The sequence below is a fragment of the Corvus kubaryi genome, unplaced genomic scaffold (assembly GCF_017639235.1).
Source record: "Corvus kubaryi isolate FWS band 111438036 unplaced genomic scaffold, C.kubaryi_AGA036_p1.0 37354, whole genome shotgun sequence".
In the NCBI taxonomy this organism is placed as follows: domain Eukaryota; kingdom Metazoa; phylum Chordata; class Aves; order Passeriformes; family Corvidae; genus Corvus; species Corvus kubaryi.
Window position 1 is genome coordinate 12,446,813 of NW_024581116.1, and position 26,616 is coordinate 12,473,428.

General features: G+C 41.1%; 1 protein-coding gene and 1 long non-coding RNA gene across 2 annotated transcripts in view; one reads left to right on the forward strand and one right to left on the reverse strand.

Moving 5' to 3' along the window:
- On the reverse strand, positions 1-8,161 carry CUNH2orf50 (chromosome unknown C2orf50 homolog). Its single transcript, XM_042033001.1, is given in 5 exon segments — positions 1-5,002; positions 5,629-5,668; positions 7,876-7,914; positions 7,916-8,013; positions 8,016-8,161. Coding segments are annotated over 5 exon segments (492 nt in total). The 5' UTR covers positions 8,139-8,161; the 3' UTR covers positions 1-4,810.
- LOC121666960 overlaps positions 8,002-26,616 on the forward strand; it is a 22,578-nt gene continuing 3,963 nt past the window's right edge. Inside the window, exons 1-2 of the long non-coding RNA XR_006016853.1 lie at positions 8,002-8,082; positions 25,807-25,878. This is a non-coding gene — a long non-coding RNA (uncharacterized LOC121666960). The remainder of the gene's footprint in view (positions 8,083-25,806; positions 25,879-26,616) is intronic.

Below are 26,616 nucleotides of genomic sequence, written 5' to 3' on the forward strand. Positions count from 1 at the left end.
TGATGCAAACATGAAGTTTTTTGAAGAAGGAAAATATACCTGACATGGATTCAGAGTAGCAAGTAGAGTTTTTAAGAGAGGCATCCTGCTTTAGGAAAGATTTAGTGGTTTCTATCTGTGCAGCATTTAGGAAATGGAACTTGAGGCCCTGACAGATTATTTTTGGTTTCTAAAACCAACAAACCAAAATATACCCCACTTCAGAAAACTGTTGTCTGATTTAAGAGGAACTTTAGTTCAGAAATTTCTTTCTTTGTAGGAGCTGAGCAACACGAATGGGAAAAATTCCTTTAACAGAAAAAAAACCCCAAGAGAGCTCCTAAAACCCCAACAGATATGCACATAATACATACAAACAGATGATGCCCTGACTGGCAGTATTGCCCATCTAATGTTCATACGTAATCATCCTCGCCGTTCCCAGTTCTAGGAATCTTACTGTTCATGTTTAGTAATTTTCACAGCATAATGAGACCTCTTTGCAGGAAAACCTGTTTAGTTATTTTGTTTACTTTAGAGTAATCTAAAGGTCAAAAAACAGTTTTAAATAGAGTTTCTAAGAAACACAACTGGATTTACAGTCATCACTGATCTTATTAAACAAAACTTTATACTTAAGGTACCATGTGGGAAGTATATACAAAGACTGTTCTAAATGCACAAGGAACACAGATTTATATGAACTTATGTTATGTCTTTAAAAAAATATGTATTTCACACTTTTTAAATTTAAATGGAACTAAAAATGAGAACACACAAAATCTGGATGCACTGGAAACACCTGTTCACCAAGGTACAATTAACATTAACTATACTCGAAAATATTGAAGAGAAAGCAATATATATAACTAAAGGAAGAATTCAATCAATATAGCCACCCACTTGTGCTCTTTAACTGAAAGAAATACAGAAAATGAATTCTCTAAGCATGTATAATCCCTTGTTTGAAATCTGGCAACAAAAGGGGAAAAAGCTTATAAAACTGAAGCCTAAGTGATACACCATAAGAATGCTTTACAAGTAACTTACCACACAGTTTAATATTTACACAATCTCTTTGATAAATGGAATTTCCACTGATTATTTACTGATTTCACTACTGTTATAATCTCATGCAATCTTTCTAAGACACTCTGCTTATATAAATAAGGATTAGTTGGCAAAGTTAATTATTGTAAAAGAAAAATGACTGCTAAACTTGGGATGAAATTGGAGTCTAGAGATTGTCTCTTTGCTGCCTTCTACTTGCAGGTGCTGAGGCAGTTTTGATTAGGGCCCTGGATATTCCCGGAAGGTCTTTTCTGGAGGTTGCTGTACATGGTAGAGAGACCCAAACTAACTTTGGAAATTTAATGCTGGAGAGCTAATGCAGCAGGATAAAATAATTTGCATTTCCAGGGAAAGTGTAATAATTTAACAAAATCAGATGTCCAGTTCTAGACAATGTTCCCATATCACACAGATTATCTCATCTGTTCCGCACAGGAAACTTTGGTTCTCAAGACATTCCCCCTTAATCATCAGGATGTCAAAGTGCCTAAGAGCTAGCATTGATTTCAGCAGGAGATAAGAATGAATTGGAGTTCTGTAGTGAACAGAGCTGGTCCTATCCAGTTGTTACCCACTCATATTTTAGCGTAATTTCAATTATCTTGAACTCAGACTCAGAAAGTCAAGATAGCTTAACTGCACATCAAAAGAGGCAGCACAGTTGTGGGTTGCTGTGATCTTGCAACACAGCACAGAGCTACATTTTCTAAGGTTGAACTCTGACAATTAAGCCAAAAATTGCTGCATGCTTTGGCTCCTTTTCAGATATTCCTACAGACTTTCCAGTTGTCATCTGTTGGCCTGAAGTGACCCGTGCAAGGGAGTACAGCAGAGGGGAGTGCAGGGCTTTTCCTGTGCTGTAAAAACGTCACCACTGCACGTCCCCACTTCAGGAACTGGCACCTCAGTGGCTGCTTTATCTGATTAAGGACACAGAACTACACATTTTTACTAAAGACTTCCTCAAATTTTTGGAAGAAAATTGGTTTTTGCCATTCACATGACATAATATGCTCTTTGAGAAGTGTCCTTACATGGCTGTCAAGAGGGCACTAAACAAGCCTCTCAGACGTGTGATTAAAAGACACATCTGGACTTCGTGAAAAGTATCCTTATACTTAAATGTATATGATTAGTTAGAAGAATTAGAAATATATTTCCATTTTTAAAAAGTGATTAATCTGTATTTTAGAGCTGAAATCTTTTTAAACCTGTTATAATTAAAATAAGAATTTTAAAAAAATTCTTTGTCAATATGTTTGAAAAATCATGTTTGCAAAATTTGTTCTGAACCCAACAGCTCTGGTGTAGCCAGAGAATGGGTGAAAAACTCTTCGGACAGTCATTCAATTTATACAGTAAAAGACAAAGCCTATTAAATACATCCCTCTTGATGGAAGTATGTTTAACATCCAAAGATGGAGATTCCTCAGGGAATCGATTCCAGTGCTGTATTATCCTCACTACTAGCTTTCCCAAAAATGAACATGATTCTTCCTTGCTGTAACTTAAGCTTGTTATTTTTGCTGTTGCCTGACACTCCCTCAAAGTGCAAATTATTCCTTTTCTCATTCCAGAGCTATACATGTATCTAAAGACTGCTATCCTCTTACAAGACTGCTTTTTTTCCTTCATGTTAAACTTTTAACAGTCTTTTTAACCTTTCCTTATATGACATGTCTTCCCATACTCCAGTTGCCATCGCTGCTTTTCTAGACTCTGATTAGTAGCCCACATCTTTAGGGTAAGATGTGGAAGGTCTTGTCCAAAACTAGAAGTGCTTCAGTTGAAACAATGCCAGTTCTAAGTGAAGTGGGAGGATTAAATCATGCACTGCTTAGACCAGACTGTAAGACTGCTCTTACCCTCCAGTTTGCGGGAACTCTCTGGGAGAAGGAGTCTCTGGGTTCACACACAGTAAACAGAGTCAGGAATCTGGAATTATTTAATGTAATTAAAAAGGACTTATATAGCACTGCCTTAGTGTCCTTTCTGGTGGATTACTTGATGTGGAGTGAGTGCCATCTGGAGGTTAGGAAACATGGAGCTCTGTATGCTTTTGTGCTGAAAAACAAAATTGTGCTTTACAAATGAAATGTTCTTACATGAATAGGAGCTTGAGCCTGACAGATACTGGGCATACACCACCCAGTGTAAAATTTGTGACCCAGAGTAAGGCATGCAAGTGCACTGTCTCTTGGTGTTATGCAATCACCAATAAATGTGTAACCTCTGAGTAGCCTGTGAAGTTTTTGGAAAAAGCTCTGGACAGCACAGGGACAAGGAAAGTCTTGATCTGCTCTCTCCTCTCCTGCTTTCAGGTGTGTGAAGAAAATGAGTTCCTGGATAAATGAGTTCTCACAGGACAGAGCAGAAAGCATTCTAGCTGAACAAGAAGAAGTGTGTTTTAAAAAGAATGTTCCGTTTTGGTGTGTCTGAACTCAGTTCTCCATCATAATTCATGTCTGCACAGAGGAATCAGCCCTCCTCACCTCGGCTGGTTGCATGATGTGGTCTTCCTCCTTTAGGTCACTTAGTGGTCATCTTGAAAGCCCTGATCCTCCAGTTCTTGCTGTGGTGAGGAAGCCAGGAGAACCACTTGGAGTCGTGACTTCAGGGTGTGGTACTTAGCTCTTCTTTCTACAGTGCCTTTTTTTTGCCGGAGACCACTTGGATCAGTGATCACACTGGTCACAGTGGTCACCTGGTGTGCTTCTGAGCTGCCTTCTGCCACTGAAGTCTAATCATATAAACAGATAGCTTTAATTGCAAAGTGTGAGTGCACCCATCTCCATCTCAGTCTGGTGAGAGACTGCAGCCTGTTGTGCCAAGGCAGGACTAATGGCTTCTGTGTTGAGCTCCACTTAGGACTGAGCATGATCCTGTGGAAGGTACATACAGTTCAAAGGACAGGTACTGTGTACACACTCTCCATGCTCTGCTGCTTGCTGATTTTTCCCTACAGAACAACAGGCCATAAAATTTCAACCTCTGTAATGAAGATGCACTAGCTGAACAGGCTTTTGGTATTATGTTGATTTAGCTTGAGGATGGTTTCCCTGGGCAACCACAGATTTTAGGAACTATGAACCCTTTAAATTCAAGGTTGACAATTCTGAGGGTGTAAGACAGGTTGCTGAGCCAGCACGCCTTCAGAACAAAATGTGAAAGCCTGCTTCCTTGTCAATGAGTTTCCATCAGCTAAACCAGAAGAAAAAAAGCATAAGAGAAGGGAATTTGAGAGCAGCAAATCTACAGAAACAAAAATGAAAACTAGTGTGAAAAATATTTGGTCTCCCTCCCTCAGCAGGGAGTGGTGAAAAGCACAGAGAATGGCTCACATGCCTTAAGTATTATTCTTTAGAGCAAGTTTAAACATGCAGATGAGAGAACCTGATGAATCCTTGTCTAACTACATGAAATGCAACAAGCTGCTGCATTTTTGTTGTGCTGGCTTTCAGAGCTGAAAGTGCGTTGTTTATGTTATGACTCATCTGAGCAGATTTATATTAATTGTTTGTTTTCAGGAGATAAAATTCAGGCAAAAATGGTCTTTTGTCTGTAATCTTGTTCTTTCAGATGTTAGTGGCATCCTTACTGTAGATTTGCATGGGAAGATTGATATGATCTGTAGTGCTGTCTGTATATGGCCTAGTCACCTGAAATACGAAGAGGATCATCTATTATGGCATTGTTGGACAACATCCATTTTTACCCTTGAAAGAACTTGCTTTGTTGCTGTTATATTGTTACTGAAGCACTAAGAAAGCTGGAGCTCACTCTCAAGTTTCCTCTTCTGTGCTCCACTGCTGAAGAAGTAATTAATATTTACCAGAGCCCTGCCAAGCTCAGTATTCATTTGATTGCCAATAATTTGGTTGGTCGAGTTGGGAACTTTGCTTGAGAGCACAGACATACAGCTTGGCAGTAGCTTCTGCTCCTTTCTCTTACCCTGAATAAAACGAAGACCATTAATAAGTTTTCAAAATTACATCCATTGCTTCCTACAAAAATACAAGTTACTGAAATTATTTATAATATCAGCACTTTAACTTATAACCTCAGCACTTCTGCTTTCAAAATTAGAATTTAAATGTACTTAAAAATATCATATTGAGCATACATGAAAGTGTTGTAGAAATAAAGCAAAACAATTGGGACTTTTTTCCTGTTGTCTTAGGATAACAGAGGGAAATGAATAATTTTAAAATGTGTTGCATAAAATGTTATCTGGGACGGAAGTTACCCTGCTCTAGAATGGTTGTGATGTGGGAGGTTTTTTCTTTCATTTTTAGTAAGTGCCTTAGGTTTCAGCAGGATGACATTATCTTACAAATTTTCTCGTAGGAAGTAGGTTCTTCCAACACTTGTGTTTCTGTCGAGTTGTTAACATTGAAACAGATTGAACACACATAGGTAGCAGATGAAGACACTTCAGCTCTTTCAGTTTTCCTAAAGATTTTAGTTATAAAGCATTTGCCAATAATGCCTAAATATGCTTCAATTTGAAATATTAGCCTAGCTCAAATTGACAAAAACTAAAAAGAGCATGGGTACAGTTGAATGTTCAAAACTCACTATTTGGTCATGGTCCTTTAGGAAACTCCAGTTTGGTTACCTTGGAATAGAAGTAAAAAAATGCAGTGTCAAATGTTGTGTCTTTAAATAAATTAGTTAATGTTGATCATAATTGAATGCCTGTTCAACTGCTCAATTTGACACTTACAACCCAGCTCTTATGCCTGCAGATTCCTTGTACTAAAACCTGTCTTTTCTGTGATGGAGCCCAGGGTACTATATGAGGAGTGGGTGTTATTTTTGCGAAGGGAAGTTAAGGATACCATGTCCACAATGTATTCCTTGTGCAAATGCAAATAAATTACTCATGTCTTAAGTCAGTCTAGAAAACATTTGTCCAATACCTTGAGCAAGACACAGCAGCTTATTTTTTAAATGACCAGTACTTTGCTGGCAGAAATATTCTGTGCAGGTAGGCAGCTGTACTAGGAGCGCATGGAGTCAGAAGACCTGAGTTTTTCTCTTCAGCTCTCTTCTATACCTGGTGTGGGACTGTAGGGCAAGTCCTTTGCTTTTCTTGGCCTGAAATGGAGAAAACATCAGTTCACCCACTATTGTAAGAGTACTGTGAGTCAAGAGAGGAAACAGTTCCGTACAGCAGTATCTGCAGCAGGGCTCAAGGGACACCTGGGCTGACTGAGCTGCTTACCTGTGCTGCATCTAAGCTCATTGAACTAGTGCTGAAGCTGTACATCTTTCTGAGCTGAGCTTGTCTGTACAGCACAGACATGTACCATGTGCAGCCAGGAATGCTGGATTTCTGTGCTGCACTCCCCTGTCCAGTCCAGATATGCCCCAAGTGCAAATAAAATCGAATTTGTGACTATTCTGTTTATCACTATATGTCTTGCTATACCAGCACAGCATTGAGGTCCTAGAATTTTTTATCTTGATATGCAGCCATTATTTGAACATTATCAGACTTGGGTGTTACTGGATGGTGCTAATTAGTGAGAAATGTCACTGTCTCAGGCATTGCCCTGCACCTACTTCAAGTCAGACCATTTAAGGCATACCATTCTCCATCATTGTTTTTGGGACGGGAATGTGGAACTGAAGAGCAGCCCCCTGCAGGCTGTAGGGTATATAGTTTGATGAATCTGGTTTTAGGCATCTTGTTCTTCACAAGTCTATCATACCCTTTTGCAAGAGTTTCTGTTTTCCTAGCTAAAACTGGAAAGCAGAACATGCATCAGCTGTATGATGTGTTACATTACTCATGAAAATGAGTTTGCACCAATATCCATGACTGAACCCCAAGGACAGGTGCAGAGTCCTTCCTGCTGCCTTAGCTAGGGAATGAGTATGGAACAGGCTGAGCCTGTTGAGCAAGAGCCTGAGTCTCCCAGCACTGGAGAGAGTGACATTGCCCTGGCTTTGCATGCATCAGAGTCCTGGCATCAGCTTGTCCATCCAGTAAATGGAGCCAGACAAGAGTGCAAATGCATCTCTGGGGAAATCAGGACTGTGATCTGTATCTCCTCCAGAAGGCTGAAGAAGGCAAAGCTTTTCAGATGGTTTCTTTTCCCATTTTAAAAAATCCTGAGAGTGATGCTCTTTTTCTTCCTTTTCCTTTAGCTTGGGCAGTGCATTGGAAATAGAGCTGATTTTTATTTTACCAAGGATATTCTTCTAATAGGCATACTGATGTTGTATACTTAAGTATGAACATAAACACTTACTCAAGATATGTGGCAGAGACAGGATCTTAATTTCGGGTTCTTTTGAGTCATGGTGTATGCACAGCCAAAGCTTAGGTCGTATGTGTGCAGCTCAGTCTGCTGAAACACCATAACAATGGTGCAAGTTCAGGAGATTTACAGACTGGGAATACAAACTCATATTTTGGCAGAACACTCTGTTCAGCTTCCATTTCAGCCATTTCCAAGAGTATGAGAAGAGGTGATAATATCAGTGTGTCTGCAATAAATTATAAAGCTTGGCACTTTTATGTCTTCATTGTGGAAATCTCTAAAAGCTAAAAGATACTTAGTGTGCAGTTCTTTGCATCTCTTTTCGGCTTAAGCCCAGCATGCTGGGAGATATTAGCACAGATTTTGTCCAGTGAAGGAGAACAGACATAATGTAACCCTAGAAAGGAAGGTATTAGGATTTGATCCAAAGCCCCTGCAGCAGCAAATTTTGTTTGATAGTGTTGGATTTGGATCAAGCCCTAATGCTGTCAGGGAGTATCAGGACCATTGTCAAGACAAGCAGAAGAGGCATGAACTGGGACAAGTGACTTACCAGGTTTTCCTTCCTCTCTGTTCAGCCTCCACAGACTCTCCAGATCTTATCCTGTTGGACCTGGTCTGCCTGCTCGTCTGCCCAGGCTCAAGTAGCCAGTTGTGCAGTGGTTGTCAGCTCTGCTTGGTTGGGTGCTGTTGGGACACAGAAGGAGCTGGGGCTGGTTGCCCTGGAGATGTGGTTGCTCTTTGCTGAGACCTAACCAAGGTATTTCTCCTGAATCCAAAACCCCTTTCCAACTTGTCCGTTTTGAGACTCACCATATATCCAGCCTTTTTAGGTATATTGTGACTTCTCAGAAAGTGAAGCCAATTCTTGTTTGCACTTTCAAAGCTCCTCCTCTCCTAACATTTTCTTTCAGCTGCTGTTATGAGTGCTTCCAGAAAAGAACATGCACAGCTGCACTGACAGGCAGTGCTCAGCACTGGTTTACTTCCCTCTTAATGCTCCTTTTCTACTGCTTTATGTTGCATCTTTTCTCGAGCACTGAGGGGGTTTTCAAGGTAACAGGAATTTCATGAGAAGTGACTGTAATTGGAAACAATGGGATCTCCAGATGTAACCAGCAAACTCTTAGATTACAAGGTGATTACAGCGACTGCAGCTGAGATCAGCCTCTATTCAAAATCCTCAGAACAATAAAGTCTGGTTTAATAGCAAAGGGTGCTGTGGAGATTGCTGCTGAGTAGTCAGGAGGACTTTTGTTGTGGTTATGTAGCAGAAGGAAAAGCTCCTGAAAGCTGCTGATTTCCCTGGCATGTTTACTGTCTCTATTGGAAATGTCTGACTTGTGAATATATTCCAGAAAAGGAGCAGAGACCCAGTGTGACAGCTGCTGGGACCTTGAACTCTGTTTGGGGCAGAAATGTTTGGTAAAAATTGTTTCAAGGAATCTGTTCTGAAAGCTTCTTATTTTCAAATTAAAAAATGAGCAGTCAGATCATCAGAAGTCTTTTCTAAGCACTTAGTTCTGTAGAAGGTATTAGGCAACTATGAGAAGTTTTAAAGTAACTTTAAGGGGTCATTAGTATACAAAGTGAGACTTTTCAAAACAGTGTCCAAAATGTCAGTGTTTGTCTTTACAGTCAGCCTGTTGGGCTTCTGTGGTATGAACTCACTTCCTCAAGTATTAGTGACCTTGCAGGAAAACAGAGTATTTCAAGTATAAATTTCCTCTGAAATTCTTCACTGACTTGTTTTTGAGTAGTGTGGATTAGTTCCAGATGAATTCTAGCCTCTTGTTTCCTGTTTTTGGTAAATGCTAATGAACTTTGAATCTACTTTTTCAGGGGGCTTTTGGCAAAATTATTTGCTTGCAGTATTGGGAAACACATACTGAATTTGGCAAATAATTTCTTTAAAAATAGTTACAACTGTAGAAAAATCCAAACAGTTTAGACAAGTTTGAGCAAGAAATACTTCTATAATTCTACAATAATTTTGGAAAAATTATTCTGAATTTGAAGATTGTGATAAAATAACTTAAGAAAAGATAAATTCCACCTCAAACCCCAATGTTTGCTTTGGTTTTGAATTAAATTTTAGTAGACTTTTTGTTTCTTTGCTATTTTTGCTGAGATAATTGAAACCTGAATAGTGTTTTTTATCTCTTTCAGCCAAAAAGCAAAAGAGTCATGTACACACGTAGCATTATCATGAAGTGAAGAAATTAGGTGTTTTCCAGCCTGGACTAATAGTTGTCCCTGTTCCTCTTTTGGAATCTGCTTATCTTGTTGCATTTGTTTCAGGGTCCTCTCCAAGTTGGAGTGTGTGCAGATGCTTGGAGAATAGTGTTTTAGTGGCATCTGATTGCTTTAAAAGAAATCTGAGGCACGTTTGGATGACCCAATGCATTAATCACAGTGCATGGGATTTTAGCTCCTGATCAGGTTGGGAAAGGATCCTGGTGGAAAGTCTGTTACTCTTAATTTTTGTGTACAAGGTTCCTGTATCAGATCAGAATTTTAATTCTGATCCTTCCTTCAAGTCAATTTCTGCAAATTAAACAGTAATAAGCTAAAAGTAGTTGTTGTACTGAGGACAGCCTCCAAATGACTTGCAGCCACCGAATCAACTGGACAGAAAGATTACAAGCAGATGTTTTAAGTCTGTGCCATGGAGTGGTCTCAGCTGACCTGGTGCAGATACTGAACTGTTTCCCCTCATTTTTCCCATTTGCCAGTTTAGCATTTTATTTGCTCATTTGAATTGGTACAACTGATTTACTGTGTACATCTTTTTATCCCATAGGTTGATGTTTATTGTGGCTTCATGCCACATGTATCTATGTCAATTGATTATAGCATCTTGATTTTTTCTGGTTGGGGACATGAAACTTAAAAAATAATTATGAGTGTGTCACTGTTGAAGATGGCCTTTACTTAGGAGTTTGTTTTGTGATTAATTAATTTGACAAGCAGTGTCCGTGCCTGTCATTTTGAGGAAGAACTTCACTGAGGTTAGTCTTTTGCTTTTGCCAGACAAGTGATGATATGCACTACAAATTAATCTGGGAAAAATATGGCAGTTATTTCCCTTGAGTTAAAGGAAAAGACGCCTAGGGAGGCTTTTTATAGAGGAAAAAGTTCAGGTATTGAGACAAAACCTTTTCATTTGACCACAAGGGGGTATTGCAGTATCAGTTATGCAAGACTTTGACTTATGTTTGCCTTTATTTGCTTTGACTTATTTTTAAAATACATATTTCTCAAAACTGATCATTTATATTAAGTAGTAGTTAAGAAAAACAGGTTTTGTATGCCAGTATTTGATGTCTTTGTCCAAGGGCAATTTCTGAGCTGGTTTTCCCTAAAATTTATAGTAACAAGTTTCTTAAAGCTTAAGAGGTTCCCTTCACTGGACAACAGAGACTTAGACAGGTACTCTGAAACACTGAAAAACTTAATGGAAATGGCTTGCAAGAGTACATCAGTCACAGAAGGGAAGTAATAACAGGAGATGAATGTGTTGCTGCTTTGTCTGGAAGTGCCTGTTGCTCCAGGATGGGAGCTGGCATGGTCAGTGAGACTCTGATCTGATTTTTCCATGTGGTTTTACTTGCAGGAGTAAGTTTGGAAATATTTTTTAGCTCACTTGTGTTTCCCAATTTTCTCATTTACACCCAATTCTTCTATAGTATAAATCCAATGTCAGTTTGCATTTTTTTTATCAGTCAATACTGTGTTGCAATACTTTCCTACAAAAGTTGTATATTCTAAACTTTAAGGGCTGTGTTGCCAAATGTTCGTGCCATGTTTTGTACAGCTCAGACCATGGGAGAGGGACCTAGAAGGATTTTTGGATTCACCCACTCCTAGATCTATTGCTGAATTTCGGAGAACATGCATGGGATGCCTGCACGTCTCTCAAAAAGCCCACCTGTAAAAGAAGAAGAGCAGCCATATCACATTATCTGTGAGGAACACATTTCTGAGGGTTCTGATAGTGGTTTGATGGACAACAAAGCAATTTTCATATAGGAAAGTTTGTGAGATACTGCAGCGATTTAAGTAGCACACACATTTAGAAACCCGGGTGCAGTGCATATGTCGTACGCAAATAAGAGGCAGGAGCAAAAGCTGGAGGAGAGGGCAGCCCTCTGGAGACCAGCTTCTCAGAGCAGGTCACAGTTCGGAAGATCTCTGTCACTTCATGAGGAGTGAAGAGATCCCCATGGAAATCTTTCAGTACAAGCAGTGTTTCCTGCCTGCCTCAAATAGTGGCATTTGACTTGTCATCATCATCTTCCTCGTGGAATAAAGATCAGTCAAGTCAGTCAGGGTTGCAGGCTGGGAGGTGGGCCATGGCGATGGCTGGCAGAGCAGGGTGTTAGGTGGTCAGTCAGAGGACGCTGAGCACCCAGCAGAGAAGTTACATTTGGCAGGACACTAACACAGTGCTTTTTCATCAGCCCTGGCCATTAAGCACCGAGGCTCTGGAAAGCCTGGAGGTGGCAGGTCCTGCCGGTGAGCCATGCCTTGGTCTGGGAAGGAGCAGAGTGCCTTGGGTCGCTGTATGCAGGCAAAATGAAAACAAATCCAGCCAGCTACTACTTCGGAGTCAAACTCCTTTTAAGCAATTTATGTAGCTGATTGATTAAAAGCATCATGCATTAAGTTTTGCTGTGGGTTTTTTAAAGAATATACTTATTTCTTGTCTTAGTGGAATTCTGCTGATAGAGCCTGGCAAGTGGAGTGTCTGTTGCGTCGGCAGCATACAAATACCATGGGGGGAATGTCTGCTTCCAGTGACACAGAGTCTGACACTTCAAAGTAAAACCAAAGCTGTAGTACAGACTGTAAGAAATCTGTTGTGATTTTTTTTTATCCCCTTATAAAGGTTGCAAAATATGTTAATTACTGATGTGCAGTTTTCCTTACTTGAAGCAAAAATTATGTATTTGAAAAAGTATTATTAACTTGAAAAAAATATTAAACACCAGCTATTTCACAGAATATGCAGGCCTGTTACATTAGAATCTTCTACTTAAACCTGCCACCTGAGCAAGGTGATGGGATTTCAGGGAAGGAGCATTGTAGGGCTGGTGATGAGTAGGGATTTGAAAGTATCTGGTTTTAGGAGAAAGAAATGTAAGTATGTGTAGTGTTCCTCACTGGCTGAGGAATGTTTTCAGTTGCTATTTCACATAATTTCAGTCTTAGAGGCCAGATCCTGTAAAGAAGTGCAATATTGTATGGACAAAGTCGTTTTTTTAGTCAGAGTTGAGTTCAAGTCACATCCTCACCACAGCAGGGAGCTCTGGTAACTGCACAGTGGAGCTTGGCTTTATTCTGTTCATCCTCACTGTTGGCTCGCACAGTTTGTTAACAGGTCCAGGAGAATTCCAGGATATAAAGTGGTTGAGTACTTCTGCAGAGGCTGTGCTTTGTGCTGCCTAAGCACCCACTGCAGTGGTTTGGCCTCTGAATGTGGCGTGGCCCTGATTGCTGCGCTCCTGGGGTCTGCAGCTGCTCACAGTGCCAGCTTACAGGGTAGGGAAACTGCTTTGCAAATACTACAGAGGCTCGGTTTTCTCTCTCTGCTACCTGTAGCACTGTAGTACTTATAGAAGTATTTTGTCCTGTGAATTACAACATTCCAGGTGTGTATCATTTCAATGCTCAAGATGCTGCTCAGGTTTCGGGGTTTTTTGCATTATTCTCTGGTTTTTAACCTGTCTCCTCTGGCAGATAAGAGTATATTTGTTGATCTGCATTTTGGTACACTGAATGTTTCATTTGCCATCTGCTCACCATATTCATAAAGGACATTAATTTTCTGTTTTGGTGTGAGAGACCAAAAATTCTCTGCTGTAAGTTATGCAAAGTTTTCAAAGCAGGATACTTAAAATTTATTTTAAATTGTGTCTCACTTTCATTCTCACGAAATGAAAGATTGCACCTGGCTTTTGAAATGTCCTTCACCTTTGCAAGTTTTGTTGGCTGAGAATTGAGCTACTTCCTCTTAGTGTTTTTCAAGGTAACTGTCAGAGTCTAAAATTGGGAAGCCTTGTCTGAATGTGTCAGTCACAAGCTTTGTCTATTTTTTCAGCAAAGCCTTTAGTGTCTTCATTGCAGCTGTTAGTGTGGGTTTCCTTTTTAACTGTAGAAGCTAGTGTTGAATCACACTTCAGGCTGATGTTTGTCCAGCTCTGACTGTTGGGGATTGGAAAGAAGTTCTCCCTGAAGGCGGGATGTTCACATAACTAGATGTAGGAGGGGTTGTGTATAACCTTTTCTTTGAACGGTGGCAGATTTCCTGAGATCATAAGGATTCAGGTCTGAGGGGAAACCAGTAGGTCTCTAGCCCAACCTGCTCCTCAGAGTATGAGCTATGATATCAGACCAGCTGGTCAGGGCTTTATGCTGTTGATCTTAAAAGCCTGCAAGGATGGAGGCTGCACAACCATTTTGGGTAATGCATCTCACCAAGTGTTGCCTCTGTGATGAAGATGTTTTGGCTTACATACAGTCAGAACCTCTCCTGTTTCAACTTGTGCCCATTTTATTTCATCCCTCTACTGAGCCCTGCTCTAAGCAGCCTGACTGTGTCTTTCCTATGACCTGATTGCAGGTACTGGGACACTGCTCTTCGGTCTCCCCACAGCCTTGTCTGCTCCAGGCTGGGCAGGATTTAATCCCCAGTTGCGTTGTCTGTGTTACACAGATGTGTCAGACCTTACCTGACCCTCTCTGTTCTCTGTCCCTGCCTGATTTGACCATTTACACTGCTCATGCCCGGCAGGGCAGATGCTCCATGAGACCTAGAAAGGAAAATAACAGAGTGTACCTGGAGTGCACAGTCCATTTTGGCATTCTTTTCTTAGATCACCTTCTATAGTCCAGTTCATCCTTATTCCTTCCATGGTTGTACAGAGCTTGATTGTTTTGCTATACAGCTGGAAACTTTTTCTCCCTGAAGAAATGGACAGCCAGAACAATGTGAAATCTTCCTGGATGTGTTTGGAACTTTTTATTTTTAGCTCAGTTGTGCAGCCATTCACATGCGGATGCTCAAACAGCCAGAACTGAAAGGAAAGCAGCTGCATCCCCAGACCTTTAGGCCAGAGTAGCCAAACAGACTTGGAAAAAATTTCAGACTGGATTTTCACTGTACCAGGTGCTTCATTAATGATATTGTTATGGTGTGATGGAGAGAATGGGAGTCCGCCTCTTACAATGGTCTGTATTCCAGTTTTCAATACAGGAAACCTTCTTCTTAGGTCACTGCTTAAGTTTAGAAACCTCCCAAAGCAGTAGACAGCCATGCAACTAAAAGTTGCAGAACTAGGATAAAATCCTGCTTTCTTACATTTGGTCACTCAATGACAAAAAGGACAAGACCTTATCCTACTTTCTGTATGAACTACCCACATAATCTGCACATGTACAGTATGAGTATCATATATATCTCTCTTTAAAAATCCAGCTCTGATCACAGTGCTGACATAAGTACAGCTCCCAGCCTTTTCCATGTAGACATCATAAAACACTTCAGCCAAACTGAGATTATGGATAATTGTTGCCCTTTTTGACCTGAAGCATTTCATCTTGAAATACAGTGAGATCAACAAATCTTTAATGAGAAACAGGGCATTCCAAAATGCTTCCAGGTTCTGGAGGCCCAGGACAGAAAACAGAGCAAAGCCTGACTGTGTGAAGAACCTCATTTCAGATGAGGTCTTCTACAGCTTCCAGCATTCCTGGTGCTTAACAGCAGGAATCTCAAAGCTCTGAGATATTGTGCTACCTGGGTCCTTGGTTTCTGGGCAGATTACTCAAGGCTTCTGTATGTTTTTTTTTAAAACATACAGAGTGGAAAAAATAGCAACCAAAATAGGGATACTCAGATGGGCTTCTTAATTCTTGATCTACTGCAGCATTCCAAATCCTTGGTAGATTAAACCATGAAAACAAACATTTTTCAAATCTTTGTTCTTGTCTGCTGAGCATCCTAAGGATCCTTTAAATGTATTCTAAATTGTTTAAGATTGGCTAACCTGTGCAAAATGAGTTGGGGTAGTGAGACACATAGAGGCATCTACTGCCATTTAGAAAGTCCTAAGACAGCTGAGAAGTCCATGATGGGCCACCAGATCCGTAGCGAAACTGCAAGAGACCTGCATCTTTCTACAAAAGCAGGAGGGACAGGCAACAACGTCTGGCTGTCAGGTTGCACTGGATGACCATGAGTGTGTCAATACTTCACATCTTGACATCCAGTTAAGAGTGTTATTCAACCAAACTATCATTCATTTCCTCTTACTATATTATGGATTGTGCCATGATGTGATCTTGGAACATGCAGCCTGTGGGGACTCTCAGGCTGCTGCTGGGGAAGGTGAGGTGCACCTGCTCTCCAGCTGCTCATGGGTATCCAGCACTGCGGACCAGGGAAGGGCAGGCAGCCCCTGGCCAGCAGGGTGGATTAAACAGCTCTGTGGTTTCTTAACCATGGCCGGTTTCACTGCAAAGATCCACACTTCCTGCTGCTGCACACATGTTCCCTACACCTCCGTTACCTTTATGGTGGCAGAGATATCCTTGAAGGAGTCCTATAGCAGCTGTTGAACATGAGATTTACTGTGAAGGAAAGGTGTAACTACACCTACACAAGGAAAAGAGTTCCAGGGCCCACTCTCTGGATGGGAATCATAAGCATTCCCCACATTAGTGAAGAAGTTTGTACTAAGTGACTATGTTATATTGCAGGATGTGTTCTGTTACTTAATTCCTGTTTAAAAATGCACTTAGCCAGGAGCAAAGGAAAAGGTTGGGTGAGGGTCTTGGTAGAAAAAATGGCTTAAATTTACAGTCTTTTTCTCTGTTTGATAAGGTTAATATTCCTAATTTCAGCCATTTTTCCTTCATAAAAGTTTTGTTATATACTCAAACCTCACAATTGGAGGATTGAGGATGTGTTTGGACTGCCTTTTTTGCAAGTCTGATGATGAAAACCACTTATGCCATTAGCATAAAATAAAAATCCCAAACCTTCTTATACTTGTAGGGAAGCTAAAAGTTTTGCTGGTGAATGAGAATATCCATTTTGGAGCTAGCCCGCATGGGCTGTGTGGTTAAAATGAAATAAAATACTCTTGAAAAAGGCTAATACAGGTATTTTGAATAAAGCATCTCTGCTTTATCCATTTGCTCTTTGCCCTTTGTCTGTTTCCACTCCTCCAGGATCCCGTAATGTGAATATTCTCCCAGGCTGCATACCTTAGCTTGCACAAATGTACCATTTTGCAGCAGGACTAGGAAACAGTCAAAGCAGATTTTTCAAACTGCTTCTTTTTAAAAACACTTTTATCCCCAAATACAGATTAAAATACAATTTTTAATCAAAAAAATTTCATCTTGCTTTTCTATATGTCTTTGTTTGTGGTGAGTGTTCAGATTCATCAGCGCCTTGATGTGTGGTGGCTGCTTTACTTTGTACGTTCTGTTTTATGGACTCCACTTTTAGGATTGTTGTTAGCTGGGAGAAGTAAATAGACTTTGAGAAAGAGATCACACCATAGCAACCTTCATCCTCTGTTTATGGTTCAAATAAACGTCTGTGCTGTGGAAATTTATGTCCTGAAGAATTTTTTTAACTAAGACATTAATTGGTTTAATAACGAAAGGATTAATGCAGATAAGTTGAAGACAAATCTACATTCAATATTTAAATGGTGAATAATTTTATTTTTTAAAAGCTGCCATTGACCCTGGGATTATCTCAGTTGGTTAGAGCATGGTGCTAATACCACCAAGGTTGTGGGGTCAATCCCCATATGGGCCACTTACTTAAGAGTTGGACTCTATGATCCTTGTGGGTCCCTTCCAACTCAGAATATTCTGTGAATCTGTAAATAATACATCACAGGCATTTGGTAGGGAGAGAGTATTTTTCACTTATTTACAATACCAGAAAGTACATGACTCTTTTGAGAGAGAGGTTCATGTAAGGACCCAGCAGAATATGAGTTCTCCAATTAAAATCAGGATTAAAACTCCCCTTGTTTAATGGCAGCAAGTCCATGTGTGTTTTGAAAACCCAACCTGTCATTTTTTAATTTCCTCACCTTTTTGTTAAGAAGTAGATTTTACTGAAGCAAAATGTCTATTGGTTGAACTGGATGTTTTGCTCCCCTCTAAACATCCTGGCTGCAGGGAGATCTGAGACCTTTAAAGGATATGCCAGGAAAGGACATTTTTTCCTTCCTCTGACTGATGCTAAGACATTGTTGCTGGCAGTACTTTGGGTTTGTTCTTTTCTTAATATGCAAATTGGCAAGATTTTATTCCAAAGTGTAAGCATTCCTTATTCCTTAGAGATTTCACCTCTATGTGTTTGTCCTTCAGCTCCCTTGCCTTTATAGTTGGCCAGTGGTGCAGAAACCAGGGTCAGGGGAAGGGTCAGTGTGGGATGGAGTCACCATTTGGGAGGATCATGTATCTGGTGAGGCCCTCGTGGGTTTTGGCACAGAGAGTGGCTGGAGAGGACAATTAGGAGGCAGAGCAGGGTAGGTGTGGTTTTAATATCAGGGTATTTCCCTCCAATAGAAATTCCATAAAAACCAATAACTACAGGACATCAGTGGAACATTAGTCTTAAAATCCAGGGATAGGTGATCCCCACAGAGCCCCCAGCATGGTGCTTGCTCAGAGCCCACCTGCAACACACACAGCTGCAGGTTTGTGCCTCTTCTCTCCCAGCTCCCTTATATCATGTGAAGATTAGCTGGGTGAGGGGAAAGCCAAGCTTTTTATATAATGCTTGCTGCTATAGAAACCACGAGCTCTGTGACAGCGTGCTCGGCTCTGTGGGCACCGCCGGCAGCAGCTCCCGACCAGGGGATGCTGTAACTGCACCCTCAGCTTTCAGTATTCTCAACCAAAACCCAGCTGCCTTCTGAACTGTTGTGTTTCTGTCACTCTGCAATGTGCAGGTCTTTAACATAGGAAATAAGATGCCAAATGTCTGAAGTTAATTTGGTTGTTCAAAAATAAATCCATCGCTCCCTACTATAAAGGTTGATCTGCTGTTTCAAGTCTGTCATAATGTGTGGATGACATCAAGCCTCTGGTGATTGGAATTATGGCTGTAACTTTGCCCAGAAAATCACTTTCAGCCATCTCTGTGTCTCTCCAAACATAAAGAGCCAGCATTAAAAGAGGTGATATATGAAAAGTATTGTGTCTGCTAAGCTTTTCATGATAATGTTAAGACAAAAAAGTCTAAAAAATTACTAACTGATAGGTATTCCTGAAGTCAGAGGAGGATGGAGCTGTCAGCTGTGAGGGAAGAAAAGTAATTTGGCATTGATCTTTGGTCAATAGGACAATGCTTCTTATCCTGGTAAGTCTGGATTTAGGAAAAAAAAAACAGAAGAAGAAGAGAGTAAACAAATACAGAACATCCCAAAGACATCTGAAGTGCACTCTGCTAAAAGTAAAAAGGAGATTATATTCATGACATGTATTAAAGCAATAGATGTGCTTGATTCTGTCAGGGTTACAAGATCTCTAGAGGAAGAAAAAAGGATCTGCTTTTTTAAAATCCAAGTCCTGGATGTTATGGCTGAGGCAGTATCTCAAAAACATTTACCTGAGAGACAGATCTGAAAAAAAAGTACAAAAAACCAACACAGAAGATACAATACAAAATAAAAAATTTAGAAGCTGAACTTGGTTTGGGTTTCAAAACAGTCTTCTCAGAGGAACTCGTGTCCCATTGGCAAAGTATTGAGTGGGGCAGAGGCGAGTCAGGGGCTGTGTATGGAGACTGGGGAGCTGCTGTGGAGGGGGAGGATGAAAGCTTTGAGTCCTGACCTCTACTTCTGCAAGTAAGAAGCTAATTTTGTAAGCTTTTACATGATTTATCCAGTTCCTCTCCTTTCAAACACTAGCACAGGCTATAGTATATGCACAGCAGCCTCCCCTCTGAGGAAGACGTGTCTCAGCAAAATGTTGCTGCTTCTCCAGGTCCCATTTTGTGCCTTCTGCAGACCCAGAGTTTGAATTTTGAGATAAGTAGAACTCAAAACACAGACAGCAGACACATGGGGTTGACAAACTGCATACCCCATCTATTAGAAAGTGCATGCTGAAAGAAAGGTGCTGACCCACCGCCTCTGCCTTGAAATCAGTAGCCAGTCAGGTGCTGTCAGAAGTAAAGATGCTCTGGAAGTACTGGAGTTGGGATAAGGACTCTAGACAAACTGCAAAACCAAGTCTTTCCAGAAAGACTGCATGATTTACACACCCACTTCTTCGTTTTGAATAATCTAGGATTGTTGCTGCCAGACAAAGTAAATTGGTGCTGTCATAAGCTCTCAAAGCCAGGCAATAGCAAAACCAATTCAAGGGGCTTTGTTTTTTTCTTTGATTTTAGGGCTTTGAAAGCTGTGAAAATGATGAAACACCTAAAACAGTGTGAGAGAAAAGATTGTTTGGGATTATACTAAGTAATCTTTCTGGTGGGAAGCACACAATTATGTACTGTCAGCACATGGAGCGTGATGGGACTATAATTTTACCTATGTTATTTCCCCAGGCTGCCAAAGAAACCATAATAAGAAAAGTCAAAGTGCTCCTGTTCTTATTGATCTTCTTAACAAATTCTCACAAGCAGCATCAACTGTTACAATTATTTTCTCTTCTCTAAGCTGGTACCTGATGTCACACATACCACTGTCAGAATCAGCTGGTTTGCCAGTGCAGAAATCTAGCATAAAACTCTATACAAAAGGCTACACTGAAGGAAATTGAATGAGCACATAAATGTTTTCCTTTGCTGTTTCTTTAAAAGCTTTATTGATGTTGTCAGAAATGAGAAAAAAAGGCTGCCAAGCACCAGAAGACTAATCCTTGTCAATTTTAAGGTGGGTGAGATGACAATGAAGGTCTCCTTGATGGCTGGCAGCATGCACGCCGTGTTCAAGGAAGAGCAGGAGCTCTTTGGAAACATTTCTTTCCAGCCATAGGCCAAGGTAAGTTTGCTTGGCAGCCTTAGGAAATAACAGTGGTGTATCTTGGGTGGACTTTGGGAGACACAGGACAGGGAGGAGAGTGGCAAGGACCTGCTGGAGAACAAACAGTGCTAGGGCAGTAGTAGCAATAGGGAAGAAGGAAGCCAGAATGGCTTTTCAGCCCCAGTCCCTGTGGAACTGGTAGCTAAGCAGGTGGCTGAAGGCTTCCTCCTCATTCTCGTCCTCCTCCTCTTCCTCCCTGGCAGAGTCCCACAGGGAGTGGGATCTTTGGGGCTCTGTGGAGGAGTGAGGCCACACCAGGGGAATGAGGGAAAGCTGACCAGCTGGCAGATGCCCAGAGTTAAAATTTTAATATGATTTTTCCCCTTTTCCTTTTCTCTCCTTTGAAAAGTGGTGCTGTGGTCCTGAAGTATCTTCATGATTGATGCAATCATATATTTTATCCAAAAAACTGAGTGTACAGATAAAGAGAGAGTGATGGCTAAAAGGAACCTATAAATTGGAGTGTCTGCAAACACATCCCATGCTGTTTCTTCAGTCTCTTGTAGCAGCTGCCTGTGACCACACAGCTGAGAAGTTCTGCTGAGTAGTAGATGCAGACAAAAGAGATTTATCATTACTATATAAATAAAAGCCCAAGCAGGACAGAAAGAAGTTTATTCTGTAGAGGAAACTGAGCTAAAATATTTGGGCTTTAGTTGTGAGACTAGAGAGGTTTTTGGTCATTTGAAGCATGAAATACAAGGGCGTTCCCTTCCTGAACATTTCTGTGTTCACTTGCAAAGTCTCTGTGTCCCCTGTTGCCCTCAGATGATGAGCAGTGACTTACGGATGTTGGGGGATGCTGGGCCTGGGAAGGCAGTTCTCTCAGATCAGGAGAGTGCATGGCAATGACAAGTGTAATGTACCCATGGCTGGTCTGCAACTTTGGTTGGGAAGATAAAGCAGTTGTTCAGATTTATTCAGGGTGGTGAGTGCAAAGCAAGCCCGAGCACTTGGAAGCTCTTGGTGAAAGCTGAGAAGTGGACAGACAAGCAGAAATGTTAAAGTTGTGTCCATGTGGTTGTCTACCTTTTCCTAAAACTAGGAAATCCCAGGTTTTCCCCTCATTTTTGAAATAGTTTTCTCAAGTAGGTTTAATAGTATATGGAGAAGAAACGACAACTCCCTGCCTAATTGGCAGCCTACAGCTAACTTTTAATGAGCCTTTCTTAATAACATTTCAATTATTCTCCTTCCTACTGACGGTGAGTGCAAGATAGAACTTCAGTAAAATTATTACAGCCCTGTTTTTAATCTCTCTGTGCAGAGCAATAGTTGGAGTGTCAAGTAGCTCCGGTGTTTGGAAATTATGTCTGACAGCCCCAGGAAAGTGTGAAAGAGAGCTGCCCTCTCAAAGCCTGTGAATAGTCATCCCAGTAACTACTGTGTCGGAGAGCCCTTTAGGGTCCTTTGTTGGAATGGAGATTTGATGAAACTGAAAAGGAACCATTTTATGTAGGTGCTTGAGAGAACAGAAAACATTTTTCTTACTGTATCATATAGTTAGTAGATGAAACAAGGTGACCCCACTGGCCAACCTTCCCTCTGTAAATCATTTCCGTCAGAGCTTCAAAAATATCTTGAGAAATCTTTCAACACTGAAGGAAAGTCCCTAAAGATAATCAAGTGGTTTTTGCATTACCACAGGGGCTTCTAATCCTGAGAGCCACTTAAGGAGTGGAAGTTGTTTTCAAATTATTTCAGCCTGCCCTCGTCCCGTGCTGGTTTAAGTCTCTTCCCAGGCATCCATACCCACCACTGAGTGGGCAAGGCAGGATGGAATTACACATTTACTGCAAACGGGCTTCTGTGTCCCATAACACATCAAACAAATCATCAGCCACAGGACTATGGTCAGTGGCTGCTGAAATTGGATCTGAAATTATTGCAGGATCTATCATTAGAAGCAGTTATTTCAGCTTATAGACTATCCTTTGCACACACTATTTTCCCATTTCAGTCTATCTGCTATGAAAAGTATCTCTCTGTTGAACCATGGCATCTTCCCAATTGACAGCCCCATCCATTACGGCCATGCTTTGCAGTTTGCCTATAAATGGTAAAAGGATCATAATTGTGTGACTTGTGGCAGCAATCAATGTGGCCAGCCTTTTATCTTTGCATTCCTGTGGGCTTTTATGTTGGTGTTTGATTGGTAGCTTAGCTATGAATTTGCATAAACCTGATAATTTTCATGAAAATTTGTTTCGAACAACCAACACAGCATTTTGTACTATTTTTCTTTTCTTTCTTTGTTTCCTTGTAGATAGTGGTTCTATTTGGTGTTTAGATAAGCGGTGAAATTAAAGTTCTCTGCAATTTCAGTATAGTAAATATCTCTACATCAATGATTTTAAGAAAATTTCATTTACTCATTTATATATAATGGAACACATACCTGTTCTATGCTATGAGTACATCATGACACATGCATTGTGCATGAATGCTCCCATATTACACACAGTGTTGAAACAAGCCAAGTTTTGACCAAAATACAATGAGATTCCAGAACCAAGGCAGCCTTTATTCTCATTTCCCTTTGAGTGTATAAAGTTTTGTGCCTGTGCCTGTTTCTGTTGTAGATCTGGGCTCCCATTGAGAAGTTGCTCACTGAACACTGGGGGTACCTTGCCTGCAGACCACAGCAGCTAGTTTAGGTGCAAGAAGAAGAAAACCATGCAGAAGAAAATCAGCCCAGGTGTGTTCCTGGGCTGCAAAGCTCTGCCAAAGGGGAGGCATCTGGTCCTCCAGATAGAAAGTTGCTCTGAGAGACACTGTTCCTGGTATGTAGGATAGCTCTTTGGCTGTTCTTGTTCTCCAAGGTGATGTGTTGTGATGAACAAACAAACTTGTAGCTCAGGACTGCATCTCTGCATCTTCGGAAGACACCTTCATCCTGGTTGTTTAAAAATTTTAAGAGTCTATTATTCAGGGCATACATAATTTAATGCAAATAATAACAATAATATGAGTAATGGTAAGCAGATTTCTCTCTTGAAATTGAGCCAGGTAAGTGAGACTTTTTTATTTTTGTGATATGAGGATTGATTCAAAGCAGACCTCCTGTACTTAGAAAAAAAATGCCCTTCAAATATATAGTGAACTTTAAGCACTTGCCTTACTAAAAAGTCCTGCCCATCTCTCATGAAGTCAGTAGCAAAATCCCCATGGTCAGAAGAAAACCCCCAAATCCCTAACCAGGTACTGTAAAAGAAAAGGATGCTTCAGTTATAAGTGTTATTTAATGATACAGTCAAGCTTTGAAGATGCTGCCCTTTTCTCAGGATGTGGTTGGAGAGCAACTCTGGGCTCCTCATCTAGGCAGTTCCCTGCCAAAAGCACTCGGAGCTTGGCTGGGTGGGACGGCTGCTGTCACATGTTCTCCCAGCAGGTCTGTTGAGTTGCTGTTGTCAGTAGGAAAGGTGTTATTACCTCCTTTAAGACAGCGTTTTGAAAAGATGCTAGATGTACAGTCTCACAGGAGTACTAAGCGGTTTGCTGCCAAACTCCCAGATCCCTTGCTACTCATGGGCAGAGAGGCATTTTTTGATTCTGAATTTTATGGCTTGGGTACATACGTTCTAGCTGCTGGTATAAAGCAATTCCTGAACATACAGTGCCAAATTTGAAGTTACATAGAAATTGTAACAAAAAATTTTTCTAGAAATATTGCAGGGAAAAAAAAGAAATTAGCAAATGACACGGAGGAAAAAAAAAAAAGTACATTCCCTATATTCATTTACAGGAGTTGCTGAGATGTTTTGGTAGAAAGTTGAAAAGAATCAGGCTGAGGTCAGACAGGGAAATGTTCAGGCATGATGATTAAGGTTTATAATCACAGAATTTATAGGCACAGAAATTTATAATCACAGAAAACCTGGTGTTTACAACGGGAAGGTCAAGACATCCTCACCCCAGGCAGCATCTCCAGTCTCCCTACAATAAGTTACCAGTCTCAGCATAAAGAATTTGTAAAAATTGCTGTCACCATTGCTGTCAGATTCCCCTTGCACAAAGTCATGCAAGGGCTGATCACCTGCCGGGAAAAACATCCCTTTGTGATTATTTGGGCAGTTTGGGGCCTCGTTGCTTTTCAGCTGGCGGGTGAGGGCCGCGGGGGAGGTCTGGCCGCGGCTCCCTCCGTGCCCGGGGACCAGCCAGCAGAGGGGAGCCGACAGCCGCGCATTCATCTCCGCCTAGTGCAGGAGAGCACAGGCTGCCAGGGGATGAATGAATGAAAGAATGATTGAATGAATGAACGAATGAATGAGTGTCCTCCTTTGCATTTCCAGCTGCTCTGGTTTTAGTTTCCTTCTGTGTTGTAGAGATGCTGGAAGTGGGCTTTATAGTGAGTTAGGATATTTAAAAGTGGTATGTTGATGAGATAAATATATATCAATTCCCAAAACAGTGAGCAGTACATTTTTTCCCCTGAACGTTTTGTACTAGATGACATGATACTGTCTCAGAGCCTCCAAATGAGTCTTTAATATATCAGCAGGTTAATGAACCAACATTACAGACAAGATCTTGAGACAGAACTGCATATTTGATAATCACATCCCTAGTAATTTTGTTTTACTAGAATATTCCAAGTATCTTTTTTCTTCACAAGCTATAAAGGGACAGGCTGGAAAATATCGTTTAACAATGTGTTTCTGTGCCTTGCTTATGCGATGACTCTTGCCTTCTACTGAGTTGTTTGAGGGAGGTTCTGGTTTGTTTTGCTGGCAGATTAAGCCTGCACAGAGCCACAAATCACTCACTAGATTTGAAGGGTGACCCTGCTCTGCTCGTATGTGCTGCTCCTTTTCCCAGCAGGAGCAGAGGAAAGGAAGCCAGCATCAGGAAAAGCTCCAGCAGTGTGGGTGGGATAGATGGAGAGAAGAGTACTGATTAAAGGTGAAGAGGGTGCAGGGTCAGTGGTTACTGTGCAGTATCAAAGGAGAAAGGATGGGTGCACTTTTTGCAATGCACTAAAAGCACTTATTAAGGTGAGAGAGATGTTGTGGGAGAAGGGAATGACACTTAAATATTGGTGAGAAGAGATTTTGCAGTGGGACTCTGGCGAGGGTAGAGAATGTGGATTAACAAGGTTAAAAGTGGAAGGCTGGAAGGAGGCAGATGAAAAATCAAGAGGGAGTAGGATGGATAATGTCTGTGAAACAGGAGAAAGGTGAGCACCATTCTGGGTGAGTTCCTGGTGATGCCCCAATGCCTGCAGGCAGTGAGTGTTCTCAGCTCTCACTGTTCTTCAGTTTGGCTTCTATAAGGTGATGGCTTTGTGGGTTCACAGGATTATTCAGGTTATTCATGGACAGGGCCTCATGAGATTATCTGATCTTTGGCATCATCTTCCCTTCTCCCTCTCTGCCTCATCTGATTAAAGCTTTTCTGTCTCTTACATGTAGTGTTACCACAATGGTTTTGAGAAGATCTGCTATGTTGCAAATAATAAAACTCCCTGTTTCCAGAGACCTCAGGTATGTGGATGCACAAGATCTCAGCACCTATGCAAGGGAAAAAGAAAGACAAACATGAGCAAAGAGAGTGTACCTTTTCCTCTGACTTTAATGAGGTTGCATCCATGCTTGCAATGTCTAAATTCCCTGTTGCTAACTAACTTCTGAGTTGCCTCCTTGAAGCTCAGCTCCTGATCGTTCTGTACAAGCTTCATCACAGATGTAATGCCAGCGAGAGGTGAAGTGCTATACACATATATCATGGAGGAGCTTTGCATCACAGCCTCTGCTCAGACCCCAATAAATATGATTCCTGGAATGTAGCACTTGCTTTCTGAGAGCAAGCAGTCAGCTTCCCTAAATTACCCACCACCTTCAGGAGAGGTGTGTTCCCTTTGTGTTTTGTATTTCTCTTCTCTTATTTTCACACTAACGTTTGCTTTCTGAGATTTGATAGGATATTCCTGTTAAACACCACAATTATTGCTTTAAAAACATGATGCCCTGCCATAGTCAGTGGGGCAGATGGGTTTTGGAGAAACCAGCTGTGCCTCGAAGGTGGAAAAACTGCTTCACAGGAGGAAGGAGGGAAGTGTTTCAGAAGGAATAGGGTGTGCTTCACCCTAAGATAGCAGGGTCATCAACATGGAGAGCAAGGTGGAGCAGTGATTGTCCTCTCAGCTGGGGTGGGGGCAGGAGCAGTGACTACCCAACCCTTCCCTTTTCCCTCACCAGTCCCATGGGAGGTTGGCAGCACTT